Here is a 26,999-nt window from a genome sequence, read left to right as displayed (position 1 = left end):
AAGGGCTCTTCGCCTGCCATTCAAAGTAGCCTTAAGTTCCAATCGACCGAATTGCTAGAAGACAACGAAGCAATCAAATTTTTCCTCCGTTGATGAAAAAAAATTACCCCGAATAGTACACTTGACGACTAGCTCGTAGAGAGATGAACTCACAAACTTCCCAAGCTAGCTTCAACATCACGTCACAATCGACGCAAGGAAACCGTAATCACACTTGCAACTATGCACATCCGCAGCTCCAGCGGACGCAAACAGAAAGCTTGCAGTCGGTCGCGGCCAAGGAAACGCAAGTCATGCCTCTGGTTGTGGAGAGGAGATAAGGGTAAAAAGAGAGAAAGAGAGAAATGTGACTGATACAAAACCTCGTGCTCAATGTATATCTTCCAGTAGCGGCCTGCGTTGGGAAACTGGGTGACAATCTTCTCGTACAGGGGTCGGGCGTCCTCCATCTTTTTGTTCTGCAGGCGACCGGGAGAAAAAAACGGGGGGGGAAAAAAGAGACGTCAGAGTTTGGTCGCCGTTTGCGGAAACAGTCAGAGGGTCAGAGGGACCATGTCACAGCACCGACTTCAACTGCACATTGCGTAGTCGAGAAAAATGTATCGTGGTCCGTTTCATGCTTTCAGAGGAACACCAAACACAAGCTTGTCCCCGTCTGCAGATTGTTGCGACTCTACCACTAGCACGGCGGCGAAGGCAAAGACGTCCAGTCGACAAGAACTCGTGTCCACAGGTTGAAACACCGTAATGTCAGTGGCCCCTTTTAATATAAAAGACGACACGAAGCAGCGAAAGCCTGAAGTGCAACTCGAGTCTGGAAGGGGAGTTGCACTACCTCTCTCGCCTCCTCAACTAGACAAATTCGAACCTGCCCCAGGTGGCGGTTCCGAGGCACTCGGAGCCGCCGAGTTGGAGGATGCAGAAGAGGTAGCACAACTCCCTTTCAGAATGCCAGCCATAGTTTGAGCTTTCACCGGTTCATGACGAGGACCTGCACGTGCATAGAAGTCTCAGTAAAAAAGGTCCATTTGTCTGCTGTGCTGCCAAATCTACGACCAGCTACCATAATGGACTCTCTTCAAAAGACTGTGCCATCGTCTGTATGCCATTGCTTGATCGTGTACTCCGAACATGTATTGGACACGAGAGCTGCGTCGGTGCTCGGCGATCCAGTCACGCGTTTTGTGCCGAAGAAATGGCGACAATCAATGCTGCTCAATGGACTTTTGAAACGGGTCTATTGGGGCAATCTGCAGTTCCCCGTGTGTCTTACGCGACAAATCTTGCTGCTTCGAGACACTCCCAATGCATTACTCTGGCACCAAAAAAGTTGCCACCGGGGTCCGCAAGCCACGCAAGCACGTTCCATTAAAAATTGCGTCGAGCACTACGCTTCAACTGTGCTCGAATTGTGTCGAGCACAGTACGGCGAAGGAAGAGTGCTTCGTCAGCTCTGGAGCATTGGTGTGAGGAAGGGGGGGGGGGGGGGGTGCGGACCGCCTTCCGACATTATGAATACACACATTCTGTTCACAGGATGCTCGCACGAATGTGCATGTGCAACAGCATCTGCCAATCACCACTCCGAGGCTCGAGTTTGCTTCTGTAAAAAAGGTAGCATTCCTTTGCCCCCATGATTAAACCGACTTTCTAGTAGACAAGACTAAAGCATGAACATGCCTAGCCAATTAAACTCCTAAACAAAACTGACTCTAAACTTTTTTCTTTTTTTTTTTTCAGTTGATTTGGTAGTTTTTAGCTCAATACAACCGTCTTTCTGTGTGCACAAAAAATCAGCTGTCAGTTTTCTCGTGGAATCGAAAGCGTGCTGTAAAAAGATATGTGTTCGGTGAAAGGTGCTCGCTCGGGACACTAACCGAAGCAGTGAAATTTGCCCTACGTTGATACCCTTTCCAAGTGGAATGTTAAATAATGCGGATGTAGAGTTTGACACTAACACAGTCACACGGCGTGCTGTTGAGTACGAATGAAATGTGAAAAGAGGAGCGTGTGGGCTTCGATTCATGCTGTGCTACCTACAGGCATCTAGGCTGATATCACTTGGCCAGACATAATGGGGAAAAAAGCACGCGAGACGGTAGCTTCCACTGAGTTAGCGAGACGCTTCTCGTCACCAGAAAAATAGGCGGACTGACGTCACGTGCGAGGTACGTACGCAGTGGAGATGGGGGGCTGCAAGGGTGTGCACCTTCTCCAATGTGCACACCTTCATAGTTTCTCTCTCCATTCCGCAGTTTTATCAGTTCCTGCTTGCCTCTAGGTTACGCAGCGGGTATTGAAGGCCCCATCGCTCGCATTTCATTAGCACCCGGTGGTACCTCTTCCGCACAATGACAGCAACCAGCGGAAAAATGTGTAAACCTCCGGTGGAGGCTAGAATGCAACATTTTTTGGAACAGACTCGCAGGACACACAGGATTATTTGGCATGCAAGTTTGCCTCCCCCTTGAGCATGTGTTTGTTTTCCTGCCAAATGCGTCCCCATGCTTCTGTTACCCCCTCCCTCCCTCCTCAACCAATGACAGTGTATGCTAAGCTGCCTAGTGATTACGCATCCCCTGCGCATTCTCTATGTTTACTTTAATTGGCATGCCTTTCCATGCATTCTGATGCAAGGAGAGTCGTTCTGGGGCACTTGCTCTCGCCGTATACGGATCATGCAAGGCCATCAGACAATAAAGGATGACTCGGCACAACCTAAAAAATGAGCCTTACAAAAAAAAAAAAAATTGTGCATTACGGTTACACCAGAGGTTGGGCAGGAGAAAAGGCAAACCACGGTGGTTCCTCTTGCCACCAATTAACGCGCGGCAATCAGTCACCAGGGGGCAAACCCCACGCGAGCTCAAAACGTTTCATAGCAAAAAAAGTAGGTTTGAATTTAATCACCTGGGCATCGCGAAGCAGAATACTCCACGCCTCGATGTCGTAGACGTTCTGCTCCAGTCGCTTCTCCGCATTTTTCACCCTGTCTGGTATGTACCCCTGTGGCAAACATGAGAGAGACAAACACGCTCTTCAGAGGAAATTCGGGTCCAAGCACAATGGAAGCTGTCGAAATGCCGGTAAAGCGCGTCGCTTTACCGGCATTTTGAGAGCACTTTAAAGGACTGAAGCTTGTAACACAACTTTAGGATAGACAATAAACCCACGCTACAAGTATGCCGCCTTGAAACAGTTATGAGGCAGCTAGAAAAAAGTATTTTAATATACGCCAAATACAAAGGACGAAAACACGATTAGGCTTAGTACTTCCTCGACACGACGCAATTTCAAATGCGATTTCCGTAGGCTGCGTTAGATTTACTACGGTAACGTCGCCACGGGAAAGCTTCGGAAGACGGCAGATTTAAAGTTTCGATGGTCATCTTACCTCCATTAAAGCCATGTTTGCTGTGGCTTCGCGTTTACCACCGCCAGCAAACATCGCGCTGGCAAGCCAAGCGGCCCAAACACCCGAGAACACACACGGAAGTGGCGGAACATTTCGTGGTTGACGTAAGTTCCGGCTTTCTTTTGTTGGATTGGATTGGATTTAGTGGTGAGGTAGCAGCACTGATCTCTATGACAATCATAGAGACAATAGAGATCAGTGGGTAGCAGTTTCGTTTTCAAAAATGTATTTGATCTGGAAGTTTGGAGTCCTCAAGAGGTAAAGCCCTCGAGATCTGTTTCCTTTTTGCTTACAAGTAGCGTCAAATGCGCCAGTGTACGAGGCCCATGTCTAGAACGGCCCTTGGAACGCAAATGGCGCCGCCGCACTGCGCACTGGAACGAGCGGCCCGGGCGACTTGTAGCTCAGCTGCAGATGAGCATAACGTGTACCACGCAGTAGCGATACACGACCGCACTGCGGTATGATGCTCATCCAAATACAAACGGGCATGGGTGGGGATTGAGCCCAGGATCCCTGGGTTCTACAGCTCCGTGCTCCGAGTTGGTGTGCGCTAGTCCACTCGGCCACCGATACCCCCGCCCTTGGAAGTGATTGGCGGCGAAGCACCTGCTCGTGGATGGAGCATGTCTTGCGCGTTTCCACAACAGTGGATGGTGATACTAGTAAAAAACGCCTTTATCGGGGGGCTTTACTTCAGAGCGGTCTCAGGGCGACACATACGAATCGTGATATGGTACTTCCAGTTTTAAGTAGCACAAGAATGCGTCACAACAAACTGACTTACGATGGCTTTCAAAGGAAGAGCAGTTGAAATACAAAACAAAATTATATTTGTCTTTCTGGCTCTGAGCTTGTCCATTTTATTTGCGTTCACGGCGGCACAACGCAGTCCACGCTCGGGGACAGTGACCTGGCAGCGTGCGTCGTGGAATAAAGTATTGATCATGGTCATTTTGTCGACTACGTGGTCGCAACGTGGTCCGTTGTAACAAATCACAGAAGCTAAAATCAACCAATTTGAGGGGAAAAAATGTGCGAATCAAACTGGAACCTGGTATAGCATTTTGGTCTGCCTGGTGGCGACGTCCGTTGCGTCATCGTCCCCCCTTGCCTGTTGCCTGGCGGTCGCCAGTCGCGCTCGCCGATTCCGCCGTTGTCTCCCTCGAGACAGTGCCTGCGTTTGAGGCGCAAGATCAACCAGATGCCCCGAGTGAAATAATTTCCTGGCACTCGTTGAAAATAACGCGTCACAAGTAGAGGTATATTACTGATAATTTATATCTCCCTACCCCCCCGCCAATTGAAAATCTTGACAAGCCGGTACGTACAGGCTAGAATTTTCTGTGTAGGACTAACGACTGACGAGTAGGCCATTTTCGTTACTATCCTACGATGTCGCCTATCAAATTACTGATAGTTACTGTTGGTTAACGTTTGTCACCTTTTTTGCTGGTAAGCAAATTACTCGTATTGTGTGATCTATGCGGAAATTGGGGGGTGGGGGGGATTATTTTTACGCGGAATCATTCCGAAATTTTATGGTTAAAAAAAAAATAATGTGTTGACTTTTTAATTAAGCTTGGGTTCCAAGAAAGGGCTGTCCATTCAGCGGAGGTCATTTGCCGGACGGAAGCAGTACTCGGCTAAAGCAATCGCGCAAAACAAAAAAGCGCAGGATAGCGGCGCATTCACTGCGCGTGATTGATTTAGTCCGTGATGACAGGACGCACAAAGACGATAACGCCGTGACGACGCACATTTCGTCTGCTCTTGCACAGGAGTTCCGGATTACGTCAGAACGACGCCGGGCATTGATTGGCTTGGATCGAAAGCAGAGTGGGTAGACCTGAATGTTCGATGGCCTTAAGATGCACCCCCTATGCTGTTCAATCAGCCAATCAGAGCTCGGCGTTCTGACGGCATCGCAACTTCTGTGCAACGAGACGAACTTGCGCTCCGCCTAGCGTCAGCTGCGGTTCCTTGGCGCCATGTTTGAGTTGACTGCTCGCAGCGCATGATCGAGACGTGCTTCTTATTTATAGGTCACCCAAAGAAGAGAATCTTAATGATGGTGTGCAATGTGCGTGTTGGTTAAGCGTTGTGGAAGCTTGCCGTCAACACGCGCTCAGCAGCAACAAGCTCAGCTATCTTAGAATCCCAGTCTCGGAGTAAAAAAGTTCAACTCCGCTCGGAACGTTACCAAGTTTCCACTTCATGATTTGAATTAGGATATCAATAGATGCATCTTATACAAGTTTTGTGTTATTTTATTAAAACCTACACATTTCCAACGCCAAAAGCACCGTTTTTTCCTTTGACAGCCAGATCCTGTAAAAGCTCATTGCGCAAGGCATAAATAAAGCGAGAAAAAAACAAGTGACAAGGGACATAATAGAGTATGCCGTGTTCACCCCACACCATTATAGAGAAGTTTCGGCACCTTCCATACGGCCATACCGCCATAATTTCATCGCTTGCACCGCGTCTGCATTCCGAGCAGGTGGCCAGACGGATGGGAAGGAAGTGACCTTGAAACCTAGTCCCTCCCAGCGTCGCCACCACGCGGGAGCCGTTAATGAGGACGCGGCACAACGGTCCACTCGCTTCGCGCAAAGTAGTCCGTGCTTTGTAGTACGTGAAATGATCGCGCAACGAAGTGCCCAAGCCTCCTCCTCGCCATCTGAGCAGCGATGCGTGCGGGGCAACAGGTCAACCGCGTCACCTTTTGACGGTCTCCCGGTCTTCGTGATCCCCCTGGCGGTGAGGCGAGGCAACGAAGAAAGGGGTGAGGCTCGATGCGAACACGTACAGTCCTTGGACGATAATGAGCTCTTACTCATGTCTGTAATTTTTCTCCCCCCCCCCCCCCCCCCCCCCCCTCCGCCTTTTTCTTTTTCGGTTACAAGTGTTTTAGCGTGGGAAAGTTTCAAGCTTCGTTGGTCAACAGAACTTTTTGCTCGTTCGTTTTTGGTTCCTGATCCGTGTTCTTTATTCGGTCATGCTGGTCGTTTGTCTGACAATGGGGATATTTCTTGTGTATTTCAATAATCACCGGCCCACAAGCTTCAATCATCATCACATATATATATATATATATATATATATATATATATATATATATATAGAGAGAGAGAGAGAGAGAGAGAGAGGGGAGAGAGATCAGAAAGGAATTGCCTAAGATGTACTCATATGTTTATTCGACGACGTTCCGAGCGGGGACCGCTCTTCATCAGGACATGGCAGACTGCGGGCGGTCAACACACACACACACACACACACACACACACACACACACACACACACACACACACACACACACAATAAGAAAATGGGGGGAGAGGGAAGGGAAGGAGAAAACGAAGAAGGTCTAACGGTTTGCTCTCATAGGCGGTCGTTCCTATGCACGGGTCTCAAACCGCCGCGTTCGACGGGCCATTGGGAGCCACCCGCGTCTATATATATATACTACACTAAACGACTTAATTTTCGTGAATTTCGCCTACAATTCGCGAAAAATAGGTCCCGCAAAGAATTTGAGTAAAATGTTGACATATTGAAATCTATATTCAGATCCCACCGGGTCGCGAATGTTAGAACCCGCGAATTATTCCAAAACTTCAGCTTTGACCTAAAGCGCCAAACACATGTACGACAAAACCTTCCGACCCGACGTGCGGACTACCGGAATGACCTTGGGGGGTGAGGGTTTTCGTAGCACCGGAGAGCGTTGAAGACCCTCGCCTTCGACCGTCGTATTGCGCGATCGGACGTCGAAAAATAAGTCGTTATAGTTTATAATGTTTTTTTTGTTTTTTTTTTGCGTAAGTAAGGACATTTAAGCAGTGGCGTCACAAGGGGGGGGTTGGGAGGGGGGAGGGGGGGCGGACCGCCCCGGGTGCAGCGCTCAGGGGGGAGTCGCGGCGGGCCACGAGAGCCGGGAGGGGGGGAGGGGGGGGGGGGGGGGTCGCGGCGGGCTACCGCCTCGGGTGCCGCTGACCCCCGTGAGGTTACTGCATTTAGGTTTTTATACCAACCATCGGTCCGTGTATGTTTACTGGTCATATTAATATTTTTGGTTTACTTTAATAAGAATCATGGCACGGAAACGAATACGAAAGAATCATACTTCACCTCAAACCAATAAAAAAAAAAAGTGTGCGTGCGTGCCGTTTTTTTTTTTTTTTTTTTTTAATTATTCATCTTAGCCAGTTGGTAGCCTACCCGAACGTGAAGCTACTGGGGGGGATAAAAGGGCAACGTTTTCAAGGCCCACTTCACGTTGTCCGAATGAATACTTTGAAAGCGCACTGCCCATTAGTGGCGTCACTAGGGCCAGCGGCACGGTGCCCCCCCCCCCCCCCCCCCCCATCCCCCCCCTCTTCCCTCCTCTTTAACTGCACGGCTGCATCCCCCTGAGCGGAATCATCTACGGACACACATGTATGCAGACAGTTTCTCGTTTGACCCATGTGGCAGAGGAGCGTCACACAAGGGAGAAGAAACAAAGATGGTGTCGCACGGCGTACTGCGCCGGAGTCCCACTAGAGCGACGAGCAGAAACACTGCACGCCTGCCAAATGCGCCACCGCGTGCACGCTGAACGACGCTTGTCGGTGTCGGCTGTTTCTGTTTGTCCCTCTATAGTCTAGTGGAACGCGGAGTGCCCTCAGCGTTAGACTTTTTTTTTTTAACTTTTCTTTTTGTGATCAAATGGCGTCTGTTGCTGAGTTCAGATCCCGTATGATATCGAGCTTCTCCTTTAACGCTGATGCAACGGTTCCCTCCAATTTTACGCAGTTCAGACTCTTAAATAAGAGCACTATACCCATGTGAGGGACCGACACATGTGAATGACTACAAGTGTTTCCATTTAATGAGGAAGCCCTCCTCTTTGTATCAGGACCGTTAGGATCCAGAGCTCACTCGGTAACAGCAGTTTGGTTCGTCGAAACAATAAGTTCAACGAGCCCAAGACCGTAAAAGCCGTTCGCTCGCAGCACGCCTCTCTCAATTGCACTATTGCGGGACGCCCTAGCGTCCCCCGAGCTGACAGTGCGCCGGAAGGTACGCGCTTGTCGGACCAATCAGCAGCATGATTGGTCGAACGAGAACCTATGCGGAGCGCAAGTTCGTCTGCTTCTCTTTGCAGGGATTGTGGTGACGTCAGAAAGACGCCGAGCTCTGATTGGCTCCGAACGCCGAGCTCAGCGTTCTGACGTCACCACAACCCCTGCAAAGAGAAGCTACGTACAGCTTCCACCCCGCGAGCGGAGTGTAGCATCTGACGTCGTGCGGGGTTCGGGCCGCGTACGTTCCGGAGAAAACAAAAACGATGGAATACGAAACAAAGCCCAGAACCACCTGTGGCCTTGTCGCCTCCTACTTGCTTCTTGCAAGCGGGGAAGGGGGGGGGGGGGGGGGGGGGGTGTAAAAAACGCTGAGTCACTGGGCTGTGATCGCATACACGGCGTATGAGAGCAACTGCGCACGCCTAGAACGCCCGCGGCAGGCAAAAATGGCAGCGCGTAGAGGATGGCTTTAATTTATAAAACACCCTAACATGCGAAACAATTCTTTAAAAAAAACAAAAAAAAACATTGTAATGCAAAAAAAAAGAAAGAAGAAACACGGGTGGGTATTTATTGTAATGAAATCGCAAATGTGCTCCTAACAAGACCATATTTGCGATGTACGTGTTCCCTGAATATGGTCATGCAGTCGTTACAAAAGACGGTGTTCCCTCCGGACCTGGTGAAAGAATGCGGAGAGCAAGTTCGTCTGCTTCTTTTGCGGGGTCTGTGATGACGTCACAAAGACGCCGATCTCTGATTGGCACCGATTGAAGTACAGTAGGTAGACCTCAAAGCAAGCTACCTTCAGGTCTACCCACTATCCTTCATTTAGAACCAATCAGAGCTTGGCGTCGTTCTGACGTCACCACAACCCATGCAAAGGAAGCAGACGAACTTGGGCTATGGTGCCTCCATCGCGTCTTCGACTGGTGTGTTTAGCGTCCTATCCCGCCCATACATCAAAAGTGGTCCCAATGTGGCAACAAATGACGCGAGTGTCATGCTGTTGCCTGTCGCGATCCTGGCGGTTGGCCGTAGAAATGCTGGCGAAAAGCACGAGCGAACAAGAGTGTCGCTGTCGTCATGTTCTCCCTTTAGGCGTCCCAACTTCCGGCTGCTCTAACTTCCGTGAACTGTCACAGTGGACAGCGACCTGCAGCAGAACAGGCGTCTGCCACCTAGACCACAACTGTTCAAACGCCGCCAGGGTCGCGACCGGCGACAGCATGACACTTTTATGACGTCATCAGGCGGAAATCGAAGGACCACTTTTTTGGCCGCGGTAAACACACCAGTCGGAGACGCGTTCCAGGCACCATACTTGGGCTCCGCAGAGACCTTTCCGGAGACATGTGGCGCCCCCACCGTACGCTTGCTTGATGCATTGTAACAATACTTAAAAAACAAGCGACCTTGTGGTGATCATAGAGTTATTACAACAAACGCTAGAGGCTCAGCTAGCGCTAGTGTCTACGGGACTTCCGGTTGCAAATTGAAGCAGACAGCATGCAGTCTACTTTTCCTGTCTTCCTGTATATTCCTATGGGAAAACGTACGTGATATTTTTCTCTTCGCCAGGGAATAATAGAAATCAGCGTAGTTTCTTTACTCGTAAGGGGTGCTATGTAGCTTTATTCACATTATAAAAGTGCAATTTATTTAGTTAATGAGTTATTTTTTTTTTTTTGTTACTGAGCGACGTAAAAATTAGCAACGATTCAGTCCGGGATCTATATGTTGTACAGCATGATATGTCGATACAAGCTATCAAATGTCAATACAAGCTATCAATCAACGAACACAAGCTATCAATTATTATTTATGCACAGTTCGTTATTAATCCAGCAAGTGTTCTTCGTTCCATAACTCTACGCTTCGTTCTTGTCGTCTGTTTTGATTATTTGATTTCGCATATATTAGCATCCCTTTGGTGTTCTGTGAAGCTGATTCAATCTGTGTGCTTCTTAGCATTGACTATATGCGTCACTGCGTGCCCTATGATAGCAGTCTGCAACGTCAACATGTATGTGAATAGACCCTTTCCGAAATTCAGTCTGGCCACTTTGATCACTATCATCACCATCTGAAAAATGGCATATGTGCCATACCAATGGCGGCTTTCTATTTACTGATGAAGGAACATGTTGAAGATACTCCTAAGCTGAGGATTCGAGGCCTATACGTTCTAGACGTTAGCACGTTGCGAAACCGGAATTGAATGCAAGCGTTGCGTAAGTGTTCATTTCTCTAATTTGAGCCCAGTGAACCTGTTAGTGGAACAAAATCGACTTCGAAAGCCCTTGACTTATAGAACTTTATCAAGGCGTCTGTCTGGGTTGGCGCTTCGTTCTGACTGGTTGCATCGTTGTGCGATTCGACACTGGAAGAGATGACTAAAAAAAACCTGTATAGCGAAAAGTTTATTCTCGTCTGCCGTTGACATGCAAAAGTGACAGTGCCCGATAAAATACTGCAGGCTACGGGTTCATTGCCGCCATTCGTATGGCAAAAGTTAAACCGCCATTTCAGCCACCAGATGGCACTGAATTTCGGAAAGGATTTTAGCGCAGTGTTCGGCGCCATCAATTCTAAAGAAAAACGCTCTATCTGTCACATACTTTCGTACATCCGATTGTAAAACGGTCCCAACTTTTTATACTCTCACAACACTAAGCAATATTTGCTCTCATAATCGTGCGCGAAGAGAAAACGCAATTGCGTTTTCGCACAGAAATACATTACCGGAAGTCAAATTTAGACTGCTTGCAGTGTGCTTCAAAACGCAACAGCACACTAGCGCCAGCTGAGCCTCTATCGTTTATTGTAATAACTCTATGGTGGTGATTCATGGTAATAAGGGAAGTTGTGTTGTGTTCGTCCCCTTTTGTGTTCCTGTGTCTCGGGTTTTTATTACCTTGAGGCATTGTGACGTTCCAATGTACGGCTCGTGAGATTTACCAGGAGGCGAGGACGAAGTTAACGTTGGTTTAACATTTTGTGGTTTGAGAACACCGATCTCAATGACAATTGCTGGATCGCGCTTGCCGCTCCCGCAAGTGAAGCCACCGGACTTCACTCGCTTGGGATACGATTTGCCGTTTTTGCTAGCCTTTGCTGCGGTTTTTCAGCGTGCTGTGGACAAGTTTTCTACTCGTTCGTCGTCATTCGCCGAAGAAGTTTTTTTTGAAGAGTCTGTGTATTGTTGAGACTTGCCGTTGTGAACACGCGGAAAATTTTACGAAAGTGCAGTGTCGCAGGAAAAAGGCACAACGCGTCGAAAGGAAGGGCTGGCGGCGTGTTCAAAGCTTCCTTGGCACGCCGAAGTGCCGTGTCTCTGTGCCTTCGCACGCTTGGATACCGACCAAGAATCGACGCCGTGTGAATGTGTTTTGCGAGTGCAATGTGCGTGAAGCCGTATCAAAAGGTACAACTCGTCGAAAACAAGTGTCGCCGGTGTCGCGGCGTGATCAAAGCTTCCTTGGCACGCCGAGTGATGCATCTTTGTGCCTTCGCACGCTTGGATACCGGTCAAGAATTGACGCCGCGCCAAAGTTCTGAACGTGTGTCGCGCGTAGAAGCCTTTAGATCATTTATATATATCGGCCACGGAGTTCTGGATCGTCCAGCTGTTCCGGTGAGTTGCTATCAATAAAAGGGAGAGATCTGTACGTGTTCTTATGTACTATATTAACCATGGCTATGTCCCAAATCTACTCTAATAGATATCGTGGGAGCACGAATAGGGCAACGTTGTGGAGCCAGGGGGGTTTTCGAAAGCAAAAGTACAAGACGGCGAGAATGAAAATCTTTGAAGCGCGGCCGATATGGTTGTGTGCAATCTGCTGACCAATTACAATTAGGCGAGCCGCGCTCAAACGTAAAGTGCAATTAAGTAGGTTGATAATAAGCCAGCACTGATCAGTGATGAGGAGCTGTTGTGCACGGTATTGTGTAAATCGTCTAAGGACGAAAAAAAGACGCACCTTCCCCCCATCTTCCGTCGCTAGTGGACGCTGGATTAAGCTCGTTCCTAAACCGCGAGGGGAAAAGACGCTGATCCAGAGGCACGAACAGCTTCACGCACATTGCACTCGCTAGACACATACACACGGCGTCGGTTCTTGGTCGGTATCCAAGCGTGCGAAGGCACAGAGACACGGCACTTCGGCGTGCCAAGGAAGCTTTGAACACGCCGCCAGCCCTTCCTTTCGACGCGTTGTGCCTTTTTCCTGCGACACTGCACTTTCGTAAAATTTTCCACGTGTTCACAACGGCAAGTCTCAACAATACACAGAGTCTTAAGAAAACTTCTTCGGCGAATGACGACGAACGAGTAGAAAACGTGTCCACAGCGCGCTGGAAAACCGCAGCAAAGGCTAGCAAAAACGGCAAATCGTATCCCAAGCGAGTGAAGTCCGGTGGCTTCACTTGCGCTGCAGCGAACAAGCGGGGAAGCGCGATCCAGCAATTGTCATAGAGATCAGTGTTTGAGAACACGGAGAAGGCAGAGGGAAAGCGAAGCGGAGTATGTAACGAGCTCCTTTTGTATTCGCTTTATTTTTATTAAAATTCTTATTTTATTTTATTTTTTGTTATTTTATTTATTTATTATTATTATTTTTATTTATTTTTATTTATTTTATTTTTTTGCGTCGTGAGCTTTTAATGGTAAGAGAGAATGAACCGCGTCGCTATTCGAATGCATGAAGCGTTCGAGCCGGCACGAGCGTACATCGAAGCAGCCCCACAATTCCCCTCGCCGTGGGGTGTCCTGGGATTTTCCGGAAGGGTCGTTTATTCATATAGTTATACACTCTCAGAAAGAACAAGAAAAAAAGGTATATTTTTGCACTTCTTGGTCTCATATAAGACACCCAAAAACTTTAGTGAGCGCACTGACATTGAACCGACGGTACCAACTTTCACGAGCGGCTTGATAGCCGAGTATAGTATACGACTTATTAAAATAACTAATGTACGTGTTCCTTACAAAAAAAACAAGCAAAACCAATATATTTTATTGCAAAACCTTTTTTTTTTTAATGTAGTTTTTGATACGTACTTTAGCTGTTTAATCCCCCCTCGTCAAAGCTGGGGCCGTCTGTTCGATATCAGTGCGTTGTGCGTCGAACCAAAGCTTTGGGGTGTACTATATGGGACAAAAGGGTATAAAGACGACACCCTTTCTGATGACATTGGCCTTCTTGCAGGTCTGGTTGTCGGGAATTTAGAGTTTAAGCTGTTGTGGGGAAGGCAAGGTGCTTGCAAGTGAGGCATTTGGGAGCATTCCAGGTGCCGGGTATGGACGGAGGTTTGAAGAGCCATCGGCAGGCAGTCTAGGAGAGACGCTGATCCTACAGCGAGCAGGCCCGGGTTTGCTCTTTGTGCGTATGCATGTTTGCAACATGTTTGTATATAGAGAGTGTTTTTGTATGGCCAATGTGACTTTGATTCTAGGAGAGAACAAGCCTCGTGCTGTGGAGCAGGGTGCTGCACTGGCTAAATTCCTCGAGACAGTAGACGCCCATTGAGGCTCACTAACTTCCGTCTGTCTAAACATACACACAACGCAATTATTATTGCCTGCCGACTGTCGTTTGCATTAGCAGTTGAACCGCGGCTTTAAACAACCCTTTGCGTGTTTTTTTTTTTTTTTTTAGCATTTCAATGAGAAAATGGCGTCTCTCATGTAGCTTAAATCCAGCGCAAATATCGAGCTTCTGCTTTAATGCAAATGTAACGGTTCCCCAATTTGCGCGTGCAGCTCAGACTTTTTAAGTAAGAAAGAATGATTAGTACCTATATACAGCAGCAGTGGGAGGCAAATGTGAGGGATCGATACGTGTGAGTGACTACAAGTGTTGCCATTTAATGAACAAGGTCCCGTTCTTTGTTTCGGGGACCATTAGGGTCCCGCGTGCACTCGATGGCCGCAGTTGGGCTCGTCGGAACAATACAAGTTCGACGAGCCCAACACCGTAAAAGCCGCTCGGCACGCCTCGATCGCGTGGACTGTTGCGCGAGACGCTCCACCGATTCGCGCGCTGTTCACATCGGACGCGTCATGCGGAGTTCGGGCCACATGTTCCGACGAAAACAGAAACGAGGGAATGTGAAACAAAGCCCGTAGGACCACCTTTGCCATCCCGTCCCTTTAATTGCTCGTATCGACAATAGAAGCGCCAGCAAGAAGGGAGGGGGCGAGGGTACGCGAAAGAGAGCTACTGCGCATGCCCAGAACGCGTTCCACAGCATGCAAGTAGACGAAGGTGGCAGCGCGCAATGGGCGACTAATATATCTTTCAAAAACCGCAAAAAAAGAAAGTCTGGTTTTTTGAGGAAGATTACTAATTTTCCTTTTTATGTAGAGGATTGAGACATGTCTACTAGGTGCATTTTAAATTATACTCGTTTTCACCTCAAGGGAATTTTGCGTAATGTTCACACGCCGCGAGAAGTAGTTCTTACAAGATTTGGTTTTTGGAGGAAGAAGATATGCTTTCGGCGTTTGAAACGTTTACGTCTTAATTAGATAGCATATATACAGTAATCTAAACTGCCCCTACATATTAATTAATTCTCCAGATAAATGGGGAAATTAGTAACGCTCCGCGAGTAATCGAACTTTCTTTTTACTACGGTTCTTTAGGTGAAAACGAGTATATATATATATATATATATATATATATATATATATATATATATATATATATATATATATATATATATATATATATATATATATATATATATATATATATATATATATATATATATATATATATATATATATATATATATACCGGGTGTTTCAGAGAACGCAGGCAAAATCGCTCCTGCAAAAACTATTCATCGCAACGAAAAAAGGCTTGTGGCGTTTTGTTCCTGGGCCAAGAGCCCATATAGGAAAATTATTAAAGTCTAGGATAATTAAGTTGTTAATTATTTTTGCGTAATTAACTTTTGCAATATTGTGTTTCAAGGGACACTGACAGGGTATTTATGCTCGCCGAGGTTTTTAGTTGTACCTGTCATATGAGAGCTCAACTACCCAGAACAGAATTTGCGGCTCGAAATTCGGTTTCTTTCCGCCCGAAAACCGCCGATCAAGAACTGGCCGGTTCGAGTCTCGCTCACTCTCTTTTTCGAGGTCACGGGCCGTATTCTAAGGTATCGATGCGACCACCAAATTTAATCAAAGTCGTGGGTCACTGAAGGCACACACTCAATATTAAAAATAGAAAAAAATATGAAACCCATTTTTGTGGCTTCTAAAAAGCTGTAAATACGTTGATCGAAAAAAAAAAAGTTCCACAGACAACCGGAAGCATTCTGTGCGTTCGTCGTTTCGCGTATCGTGGGACTCGCGGGGACGGCGATGGCAGCGGACGACTGGTGTGGGACTGTCGTCCGCGGTACCGGCGAATTCTGTCTACCTTTAAAAGAGAAATTTGGGACTGATTAAAAGAATTGGTATTCATCCCGTACGAAACGCCCGGCCACCAAGCCGATTTGCACGAAGACGTCGCCGAGCCGTCGCTCCCTTCTCGTGGCTGAAGACATCGCTCGCGCAAACGTCAAGCGCGACGTGTCTACTTCGAGTTGAATATGCACGCGTACGATTTATTTACTAGGTGAGAATGTCCCCAAAGCGTGGTGCTTCCCGACTTCGACTCGGGAGTGCTTTTGCTAGAGAAAAATCAACAGTAAACTTTCCAACTTACAGTTTACCGGCTGAACTATTACAAAGGAAAGAGATCCACCAGAAAAGATCTCCCAGTATCGCAGTGGGAAAGACGTCCGGTTCACACGCGGTAGGACCGGGTTCGATCCCTTGTGAAACTTTATTTATTTTTTTTTTTTCAAACATTTCCCGATGTTTACATATCTTTTTTTCTTTTTTTTACAATCATCACTGAAGAAACAAACAAAAAATAACAAACAAGTGTTGCGGACGATACTTCGCTGAATTAAATGGTATGTGATTTCCTTTTTGACACCTGCGAACTCAATGTAATCACTTTCCACAAAATGCAAGGAGCATATAAATCAGGTAGCGTCCGCTTTCCGAGGTGCCCGCATATGTTCTACAGGAATTGCAGCCAGCCATTGGTCCCGATCCCGTTGATCTTTCGGAAACTCTGTCGCATAATGCCACTTTTTTTCGGACGCAGGACACGTGAGCCAGCTCTTCACGCAACATCTTGGGTGTATTCTTTTCGAAGCCGATCATGAAAATTCACCACGGGCACTCGCTACTCATCTCCGACTCCTCAATGTACAAAACAACTCATCTTGGAGTACAGAACAACGAGCGGAACAAACATAACTGCAAAAGAATCGCCCGGCGAGCAGTTTCCGCACGCCGCATCGCACGCCGCATGTCGTGTCGTCTGCTACGGAGAGAAAAAAAAATAAAAAATAAAAAAAACAATAAAAAACGCACGGTCGGGTGTAGCCACGTGACTTCCGCCACTCACTCTCTTCTCTCCACTTCTCCGACCTCCGTCGGGTTTCGGTTTCGGTTTCGAGCAGTTGCGTCTTTCGGCTTTATTAAAAAATACGCTACACTGTTGCAAAATATTAATTGGGTAGTCCTCTGACACCATAATGAAGCCCCTGCAAAAAATGAAAAAACATTTTTGGGGGGTGTCAGTGTCCCTTTAAGATCATGGTTTAAATTTGAAAATTGCTCAGCATCATCGAAAAACACTAAGTCAGCAAATTGCAGAATGATAGAAGGCACGCCAAGCATTTTACGGCTTTCTGAAAAACCGCACAAAATCGACAGGTTTTTAAGTTTCGGTTTGCTATCGGAGCGCATCTCAGCCCCGGCGGCACCGCGCCCCGTGGAGAGATAGTGCAACCAGCCTCTGCTGCGTCGCGCGATGACTGCGCAGCAGAGGTTAGTGGCACATGATGGTTGGTCACAACCATCAATCTAGTACGTTCTTGAAAATCTGACAACCAGTCCATATGTGAAGAGCGCACGCTTATTCCTCCTGTGCTCCTGAGAGTAAAAATAAGTTCTGAGTTGGATCTCTTTAGAAATGAACACAAAATAGTTTTGTTAGTTGAATCTTAAATGTTTATTGTTGCAGTTCAGAAGCAAACCCCGTCGCATCCTCCGAGTGCTCTAAGGCATCGGGTATTGCTTAGCGATGATATCGAGGAATCGGAGGAATGGATCGTTGCAGCGGATAGGGCCGTCCATCGACTTCCACCACAGCCAGTTCAGGTGTGTCTGCAGCGCTGCAGCAGTCCTTATTTTGCTAGCTGGCGTCCTCGCGTTCCTCCCGCTGTAGCCCCTCGTCTTTCGGAGCAAGAAGAGCTTCGACTTTTCCCACGATTGCTCGATGAGCTGCGTGTGGGCCTTCGTTACGGGGTCGAAGAAGTGCTGCGAGTGGTTTACTGTCAGGCGATTGAGCCCCATTGACCCGTTGCCGTCTTGCAGGCTGTCCAGGCACACGGATAGCCCCGCCACTCATCGCTGAAAACAGTGGTCCCTGGGGCGACGTACTGGCGGTCGCCCAGGGTGCGCCCAAGCATCGCGTCCTTGAACGTAGAACATCTTTAAGGCCCGTTCACACTCTTGCGACCGAGTACGACTGAGAGAGACGAGATCTCTTAAAACTTCTTAAATGTTTTTAGAATGAGGGAACACACCGGCATTGTGGCGCCATCTACGCGGTGACCCTGGAACTGCATTTCACAAGAGCGAAAGTTTTGCGGGATTTCCGAGGTCAAATGTGCGTAATACCCATAGAGAGGCTCGTTTATAACATTGACAAAAGTTTTTCGAGCCAAGAAAGAAAGGATAATGCGCGGGAAATAAAAAAAAAATATGCCGGACCGCCGAGTTTACACTGCTTCCTAATAGATGGCGCCAGTGTGTTTTCTGGTTTAAGAAGTTTTAAGGAACCCAGGTTTAAGAGGTCGCAAGAGTGTGAACGGGCCTTTAGTTCCTTGGTTCTCTCACAGATCATTCCAAGCACCAATGGCCCATATATGCGGTTGCCGTAATTATTGTTGCGACACCCGGGCGTGCTGTTGCCGTCCAGCAGACATCCCTTGTTGGCCTTGAGCCGGCCACGAAACAACGCCTCGTCTTCCTGGACCATCTGGTTTAGGTCCCCCCATTCGTTAGCTCTGCTCAAGCTCCTTGCCGGTGACCTCACGGATGCTGAGGAACCAGTCCGCTCGCATCTAGGAGCCCAAGCTGAAGCTTGACCTAACGAGGGGTCTGACGCACGCTAAATTCGGACACCTTGGCGTAGATAATTCAGAGTTCCCTGGACGCCCTCGTATTGGGGCGCCCAAGCGCGTCCTTAAGCGCAGAAGAAGCTGTAGCCTTCGTAGAGCTCGGAGGACTGAAATGAGATGTAAAACGCAGCACCTATTTAGTCTCCGATTCAACGAAATTGCTCGCTGGAAAATCACCATGCATGACCAGCGGGACATCCCATATATGCTGTGGCACTAAACCACCAGAATTGCGGCGTGCTAATTACGTTCTTAGAAATATTTTTTTTTTTTATATATGTATAAATACTTGGTGTGTCAGTAGAGACTACACGATCTCGAACGTTTTAAAAATATTTTGGTGTAGGTAAAGCTTAAATAGAAGGCAACGTTTGTTTGCCTTATATATAAATACTAACTACTTGTCGAATTGTGTACCTCTGATGATTTTTTGCAAAGTTCGGCAAGTTCTTTCATGTGACATATATATTATAATATAGCGACCATGATATCACAAGAAGGTTTAAACTTAGCTCTTTTATTGAGTCGATTCCGTAATTTCTGTGGTTTCAATTTTGGGAAATTTTATTTTTATCTGCTTAGGTTTTTTATTAGTAAGAATATATGACAGCGGTATATCAGAAAATATCAGCCGAAAACATTGTATTTCGTTTAAATGAATGGAAATAAGAATTCCTTCCATGGGTACTATTCCGACCAGTATTAAGGCGTGTGGTTAATTATCTAATATTAATACTTACTATAACATGTATGTTAGCAAATGAGTGGAATTTAGTGTAATGCGGAGCAAACAATTTTTTTACTCCGCAACAAAGTTTGCCATTTTGGAAGGCACATCCGACAAGATTCAAGCTTCATTTCCGGTCGTATAAACAAAATAAAACTTTTATTTATATTTTCTGATAAACCACCGTTATGCCTTACCACGAATAAAATAAAATTAAGCAAATAGAAAAAGGGGCCTTGAGAAAATCGATCCCAAATCTGCTAGATTTTCAAAACATTCGTTTACTCACATATAATATTGAATTTGTTCTACACGAAAGACCTAAGTTTAAAATTTCTGATGATATCCAGGTCGTTGTATATCTTAAATCGGTCACACGTAACTTGCCGAACATTGAAAAGAAAGTATCAAAAATACAAGGTTTGGCCATTTTTTTTAAGAATTATATTGAATATATATGGGTGATTTCATCTCAACTCAGGCACAAATTTAGGGTCAAATTTTTTAATTTGTTTTTAAGAATACATGTTATCGGGAAATTCCTACAATAAAAGAAGACGCAAACGGCAAGTTCGTCGGATTTTTCGTTCTCAAGTTATGGACCCTTGAAGCGGCCAAGACGGAAACTGTCGTTTTTCCAGCTTATCGGGGGTGCCATATGTGACTCGATCCCTTTTCCTTCCTATACCAATATAACTTCTTTGAAATATTCTCGACATATGATTTTTTATGCTAAATATGCGTCTAAGTCATAACATTCTTAATGTATTTTTTTTATTTGTCAAACCGCCTCTCAGCGACGATATTTGACGAAGTTCAGCAAGCTTTGCTGTCTGACCTAATCAGCATATTTTTATGATCTTTACATCACCGTAAAGCTCCAAATAATCTATTTCTTTTGAATATAATTTCGATCTTGTGCAATAAATATATATTGCGCTACAAGTGCCTGAAAACGGATATTTCGAAAAACTAGAAAGTTTCGTCATTCTTGTGCAGTTCGCTTGCACCTTTGCATTTCATTGCATTATAATCACAAGTTTGCAGTCGATTTTCTAAAAAAACACACTTTTCATTTCTTTCATTTTTAATTCACAGTTAGGTAATGTAGTAGTCTCTCAGGAGCTACCAACAGAAATTGTAATATATTGTTTATATGGCCGCTATTATGACTCGAATCTCGTGCTATGAGCGTTTTGAACGGGACTTATTGGCCCAGGCGCTCTGCTGAGCAGAATTTTGGATTATGTAAGGTTTTCTAGTTATCGTTAGCAGTTACCTCAATATCCAACCATAAACATTAATAAAATTTGGAGTAGTGTACTTAAAAAATTTACTTCTAAGTCCGTATCCACAAGTGCGGGCACCCAGCGCTTACTTCCTCCCAAGACTGGGGAATGCAGATCGTCAGAAAATTCCTTTGGGGTCTTTTGCTTTCGGCTTTGTGTTTGAAATACTGAACTTGTCAAACAGATATGCAGTGAAGATATATATATATATATGTACGATTTAGTATCTGACGCTTAGGAAGTACGGTTTATTTTGTGCGCGTACGGACTCTTTCGTAAAATAACGAGCATTTCGTGGTGCGTAAGGCCTCAAACGTGTTAGCCATGTGTTTAGGTTTCATTTCTCTTTTCAGTGATTCATGCCGGGTTACTTAGACTTTTCCCTATTGACTTAAGTTTGCCCGGGAGTCTAGATGGTATACGTATCTTCTCCGTCAATACATATGGCCAAGCTCACACACCTTGCAAATCACGCCAGTGTCAAGTAAATAAATATTGTTAGGATAAATATTGTTGTTTCACTGGCATTTAGGCTTAGATATTGAGGTAAGTACTAACGTTAAATAGAAAACCTTACAGATATGCCAAAATTATGCTCAGCTAAATTATGCGAAGTCCCGTTCAAAACTCTCATATCACGAGATTCGAGTCCTAATAGCGGCCATAGAAACAATATATCACAATTTCTGTTGATAGTTCCTGACAGACTACTATATTACCTAACTGTAAAAAAAAAAAAAAAAAAAAAATGAAAAAAAGTGTTTTCTTGTTTTTTGTTTAGAAAATCGACTTTAAGCTTGCAAGTCTTTTTAAATTTTTGTTTTTCGGGCAAATGTTCCGCGCTATATATTTAGCGCAAAATATTCAAATTATATTTAAAATAAAGAGCTTGATTGGAGATTTACGGTGATGTAAAGATCATAAAAATATACTGATTAAGTCACACAGCACAGCTTGTGAACTTCATCCAATATTGACGCGTGAGCACGCGCGAGCGTGTAGTTCTATGAATACCTCCTGAACCGGCGATTCCTGAAAATAATGCGGCAACACGATATCGCCTGACGTCTCTAATAAAAACTTGCAATCTATTATTCAACATTTCGTTGTTGTGCCTACAAACTAGAATCCCAGCCACGCTTGCCCCTTATCATTCAAGTCCAAAGAAAAGCAGCATCGACTTGGGATGTTTCGGAACACTCGGCGGATCCGGACACGTTCGAAATTGTTCGACTGCTATCGAATTCCTCTGCGGTCGACGATTTTTGTCGCCAACACCGACTCGCTCCTTGCCTCCCGCAACGTGTCACCACGGACAGCAACCGTCCGTGGCGACAGTTGGCTAGGTGGCGTAAGCTACCGCCCGATCCAAAGGGCTCAGCCGTATTCATCCATCCATCCGTCTGTCCGACAACGTCGCGGTTGGGGTCGTGTGCTCTGCAGTCCAAGTCGGGGGCTTTAATTCTCTGCTATCTGGATGCTTCGGGACGGTGGCGGTGGGCGACCGAACCTCGCCCCTTCTATCGCTGCGGAAAGTGCAAGAAGTAGCTAAGTCTCGTCATTTCAATCCGGTTTTTAGGCTTCGTATAACGATTTCAACTGGTTGCGTTGTTTCACCAAGTTCCTACACTATCAACTTCAAAATCTTCATATGCCAGCGGTATGGAAATGGGTCTGTTTAGACCTGGCTGCACTTTCTATCGGCAAGTAATTTTCAGTGATGATGTGAAGTTGAAATACCAGCATTTCTTCACGAGAATCTCGAAATTACGTAAAACTATAGGACACACAACAACGATGAAAACGTATATTATCCAACTTGCATCATGCCAGCCCAGTTTCTTTCTTAATTCGCCAGTGGTTTTTATAAATACGGCATGCATTTCAACAAGTGCGCCTACTTAATCGTCTCGACATGTACATGCTTGAATCTTGTCGGATGTGCCTTCCAAAATGGCAAGCTTTGTTGCGGAGTAAAAAAATTTTTTTTACTCCGTATTACACCAAATTTCACTCATTTGTAAACATACATGGTATGGTAAGTATTCATGTTAGATAAGTACCTATGAAAGGAAGTCTTATTTCCAGTCATTTAAAACTAAATACTATGTTTTCGGTTGATATCTTTTTGATAAACCACTGTCGCATCTTCCTAACAAACAAAGAACTAAGCAAATAAGAAATACGTTTAATAAGAAATACATAGGTCAAACGTGTGAACTTGCCCAAATTTGCAAAAAAATCATCCAAGGTACACAGTTCGACAAGTAATTAAAAAGGATTCTAAAATATGTATCTTTCTCAATTTATCACGTACGAGGAAGTCTATCTCAAAATTGTCACAGAAAAGCCCTAATACAGTAGTCTGCATGAGAAGTGACAAAATAGTATGCGGTCCAACATGCAATCTCGGACAGGTATAAGAGAAACGCCCGGTTTCGCCTCGCTCGATTCAAGGGTTCAATAACTTTAAAACAAAACAAAAATCTGCCAAGCTGGCCGTTTTTGTTGTTGTTCATTTCAAGAATGCTCCCAAAACATACAATGTTTTGAAAGCGTACAATGTTTTGGAGGTCAAAATTACAGAATTCGACCACAAAACCGTGCCTGATTTGAGATGAAAACCCCGACTGTATTTATAAATAAGGCAGAAAAACGTTGCTTTATATTTAAACCCTGCCTACATCAAAATATTTTTAAAAGGTTCGAGACCGCGCAGTTTCTACTGACACGCCAATTGACTATTTATAAGAGAACAAAACTTTTTTTTTTTAAGAACGTAATTAGCACACCGCAATTCTGGTGGTTTAGTGTTATGTCCCGTTGGTCATGCATGATGACTCTCCAGTGTCGACTACGCACCAGGCGCGAAACATCTAAGAAAAAAAAAAAGAGACCGGGTCGGCGTACATGTAACAGTCGAGGTAGCAGCCGTATATATTTTCAAAAAGTAAAACTTGATCCACAAATGTTTACACGGCTTAGTGAAAGAAAAAAACCGAAAAAAAAAAAAGTGATTCTACATCGTTTGATCATGATCTGCGGTTGGGAGAGCCGGCTCGTTACGTCGGGTTATCGTGTGCTCGGGAGTCAACTGACAACGCCACGTTGAAAAGTCCACCTCTTTGCGGTCCTGCAGTCTGGACTGGCCACAAACGCGACAATCTGAAACCTCATACTCCATTATCGTTTAACAATGGGTCGTGTTTCTCCGACCAGGCTTTGAAACAAAAATGGACACTGTGTATCGTTGAATGCCGCGTCTCAGGACAGTGACGAGCGTCTGGTCAAAATAGTGCGTGCGTGCGTGTGTGTCTGTATTTAAAAAAAAAATTAAAAATATAAACGCCGAAAAATATGCGTTAATTTCGCTAATAAATAAACACCAGGAAATCTACGACAGCTGTAACGAACCGTCGTTCACAGGCAGTTGAGAAGGCGACGTATGCAGTCCGCGGACACTGTCTGAGAATGGACTTCTTCCAAAACCGATGCGCCCCATCGCGGCGAAATACCACGCAGTGCACTCTGGGAACTAGTTGGCCGCTCAGTTTCGGTTTCGATTGAGCAGCTTCATCTCATGCTATCACGCCGCGACCGAACGCGCTGCTTGCGTTTTTGATTATCTGAATTTTCACGAACGTACAATACACTCATTCTCGAGCGATACAAAACGAAGACCGGGGCACTTTTCTTGGTTCCCGAAACACCGGATATTATGAGTACGTATGCAAACGTAGTAAGACGTGGCTTAGTCACCTCACCCAACGAGTGCATCTTTGAGTTCAATTTCAATAATCCCGCCTAGTACCAGTGAACTAGAACTGAAATTTGTTCACCTGGAGCCTTTCACCTATTTTGTTTGCCAAACGTCCGCTTCTTGTTACTTCATTGGGCAAAAAGCAAGCCGCATTCTCACAGGAGTATCAAAGTTGAGCCCAGCGTTGACGCATGAACTTTTAAGGAAACGCAATAAATTCGACCTCGCTACTGCACAAACGTTACTATGATGCCTTCCTCGTGTCATCATATATCTCCCACGCAAATTTTATGCTGATAGAAGATTAAGTTTTTGCAAACGCTGAGATCGGCTAGCTACGACGGAGGCCCTAGCAAGCGTCCCCCACTCCTCGCTAAGCCTTTTTGGATGAGCTTTTACTGACGCCCAAGATCTGTGCCTGAACGGTGTGTCTGAAATTATCTCGACATACTCAGGCAGGAAGAAAGCAAACACATAACAAATATTATGGCCATTAGCAACTGTCAAACGCGCTTTGAATAATTTCGTTCGTTTGGCGCACCGCATAGGGGTTCTTGCCCGTCCGGCGCACTCCCGGCGAACGGTGCGACATTCTTCACACAAGTGCTCGACCTTTGCTTTCTAAAAATGGTTTGTATGTGCGAATGTGCCTAATGACTGCAGGATAACTTTATGCGCATACGCCATGTTGAATATTAGTGGAATGCAAGCTGGTGGGGACCTCACTTCGTGCAGTGCTGCGAGTCAGTACAGATAAGAGATTAGAAGTTTGTTAAAATTGAGCTTTTCAATGGCGCCTCCGAGTTTTACCTCGCGTACTCAGGCGTATTAAGAAAAACAGTAATTGCAAAAAGTGATTTTTCGTCTATGGACGCACGAAACAAACAAACTTTCTGATGAACAACACTAATGTAAAGGCGCGAGCTCGATGTATGCATACTTATTGGTTGCTACAGCTTGTTGGTTCGTACATAGGCAAGATCCCCGAGCTTCGCAGCGTCGAGATTCCCAGCACTGGCTCGTCCACATACCTCGATTGGAACGCTAACAGAAAGGCTCAAGCACAAAAATACAACAAGCATGAGTTAAGACAAACTATACGTCGCGGGCTTGTCTAAAGCTTCAAGGTCTGGCCATTTAGGTTAGTTTAGAAACCACAAATGACGCTCTCGGGACCAGAAAACATGAAATAACGGCCGTTAATAGTCCACGCTCTGTGTATAATCTTTTGCCGACGTGTCAATCGAAACCGAAACCATGCCACCCTCCTCCCTGGCTGGCCAACTAGTTCCCAGAGTGCAACGCGCGCCGTGTTGCATGTAGGGCTTTATGGAAGTAGTCTATTGCGTCATCGTGTCTGGAGGAAACAGTGTGTCTTTTGCGCCATGCTCTGTTCAGCGTGACGGCGGCTAACCTTCGTCGATCTCCGCCGCGTCAACGCTTGACTGTCGTCGAGAGGCAAGGCCGCGGACACGGCCACACTCATCTGCATGACTCACGTTCTGGAGGTCGCATAGCTTTGGTCCTTACGCAAAGGACCCCGCGTATCACGTGCGCAGCAAGGAGACGATAAGGCGGAGCGCGACATGACGTTCCTCGCAGTATCTATACTGCGGTTTTATCCAGCACACACACACACACACACACACTTGGGCAGCAAAAATGCGGGGGTCGGCATCTATATCTATCTGGAATATACATATACTCTTCGGGGCCAGGCTCTCTTCTCGAACGCGGCCTTGTGTCCTGAGTCAGCTGATGTGCTGACTCCGTGAAAAACCTTGTCAACCTCTCATCAGTCATAGCCGGGATGGTGACGAGCCTCGGAGACGATGGGCCCGACGGGGCATTTGCCGATAAGAGGAAGCGTTTCTGGCCAAGATGCGTGTCGCATATAGTGCCCCAGGAACGAAACCGTGTCTGAGCTAACAACTAGACTAATATATCCGTCAAAAAAAAAAAAAAAAAAAAAAAAAAAGAAAAGTTACGCGCAGTCATATTACTGATATGCTCTTTCCTCGACGCAACGAATAGAGCACTCGATTAATCGTATCACTGTACCGCTTTTAGTTTTCCTACGTTATTTGCGTACACGAGCTTACTCCTTGGGTATATGTATAGTGCACACTATATCTCCCTGGGTGTAGTGCGCACGGACGTGTTCCCGGCGTAGTATACAAACAATTCAATAATGATAAAGAACAAAACCAAAAGAAACATTCGGAAACAACAACAACCTGTTACACTGCGGCTGTTTACAAACGTGAACAACCGCACGCGTCCCAAGCGATTTCCGGTCGCATCGTCTTTGCAAGCCTCTTGAGCTTGCTTATGTCACCAGTGCTGGAAAGCATAGATGCTACCCGTACACCCAAGTTAGAGATTTAACGCGGGCCTTCGGCTGTACAATATTGCATCTTGGAGGTGGCAAGTTGGTTTACAAGAATACTCGAGACATTTTAACAGATCT

At 45.9% G+C, this 26,999-nt stretch overlaps 1 protein-coding gene across 4 annotated transcripts in view; it reads right to left on the bottom strand.

The window, feature by feature from the left end:
* The window catches only part of LOC115308176 (cleavage stimulation factor subunit 3), an 87,136-nt gene that overhangs the window by 42,909 nt on the left and 17,228 nt on the right, over positions 1 to 26,999 (bottom strand). For 2 of the 4 annotated variants that reach the window (XM_042293457.1, XM_029980978.3), the window contains exons 3-5: positions 4,470 to 4,592; positions 2,911 to 3,006; positions 363 to 458 (exon numbers count right to left, since the gene is read on the bottom strand). In XM_042293457.1, the coding sequence (XP_042149391.1) occupies positions 363 to 458; positions 2,911 to 3,006; positions 4,470 to 4,592 (315 nt within the window). Of the gene's footprint in view, positions 1 to 362; positions 459 to 2,910; positions 3,007 to 3,394; positions 3,523 to 4,469; positions 4,593 to 26,999 lie in introns of those variants that run through there. The other 2 variants (XM_040505131.2, XM_029980976.4) reach the window with 2 other exon arrangements.

This window comes from Ixodes scapularis, unplaced genomic scaffold, assembly GCF_016920785.2.
Source record: "Ixodes scapularis isolate PalLabHiFi unplaced genomic scaffold, ASM1692078v2 PGA_scaffold4__175_contigs__length_147842914, whole genome shotgun sequence".
Classification (NCBI taxonomy): Eukaryota; Metazoa; Arthropoda; class Arachnida; order Ixodida; family Ixodidae; genus Ixodes; species Ixodes scapularis.
The sequence above is the reverse complement of the archived record's forward strand: the minus strand, read 5'-3'. Positions and strand labels throughout refer to the sequence as shown.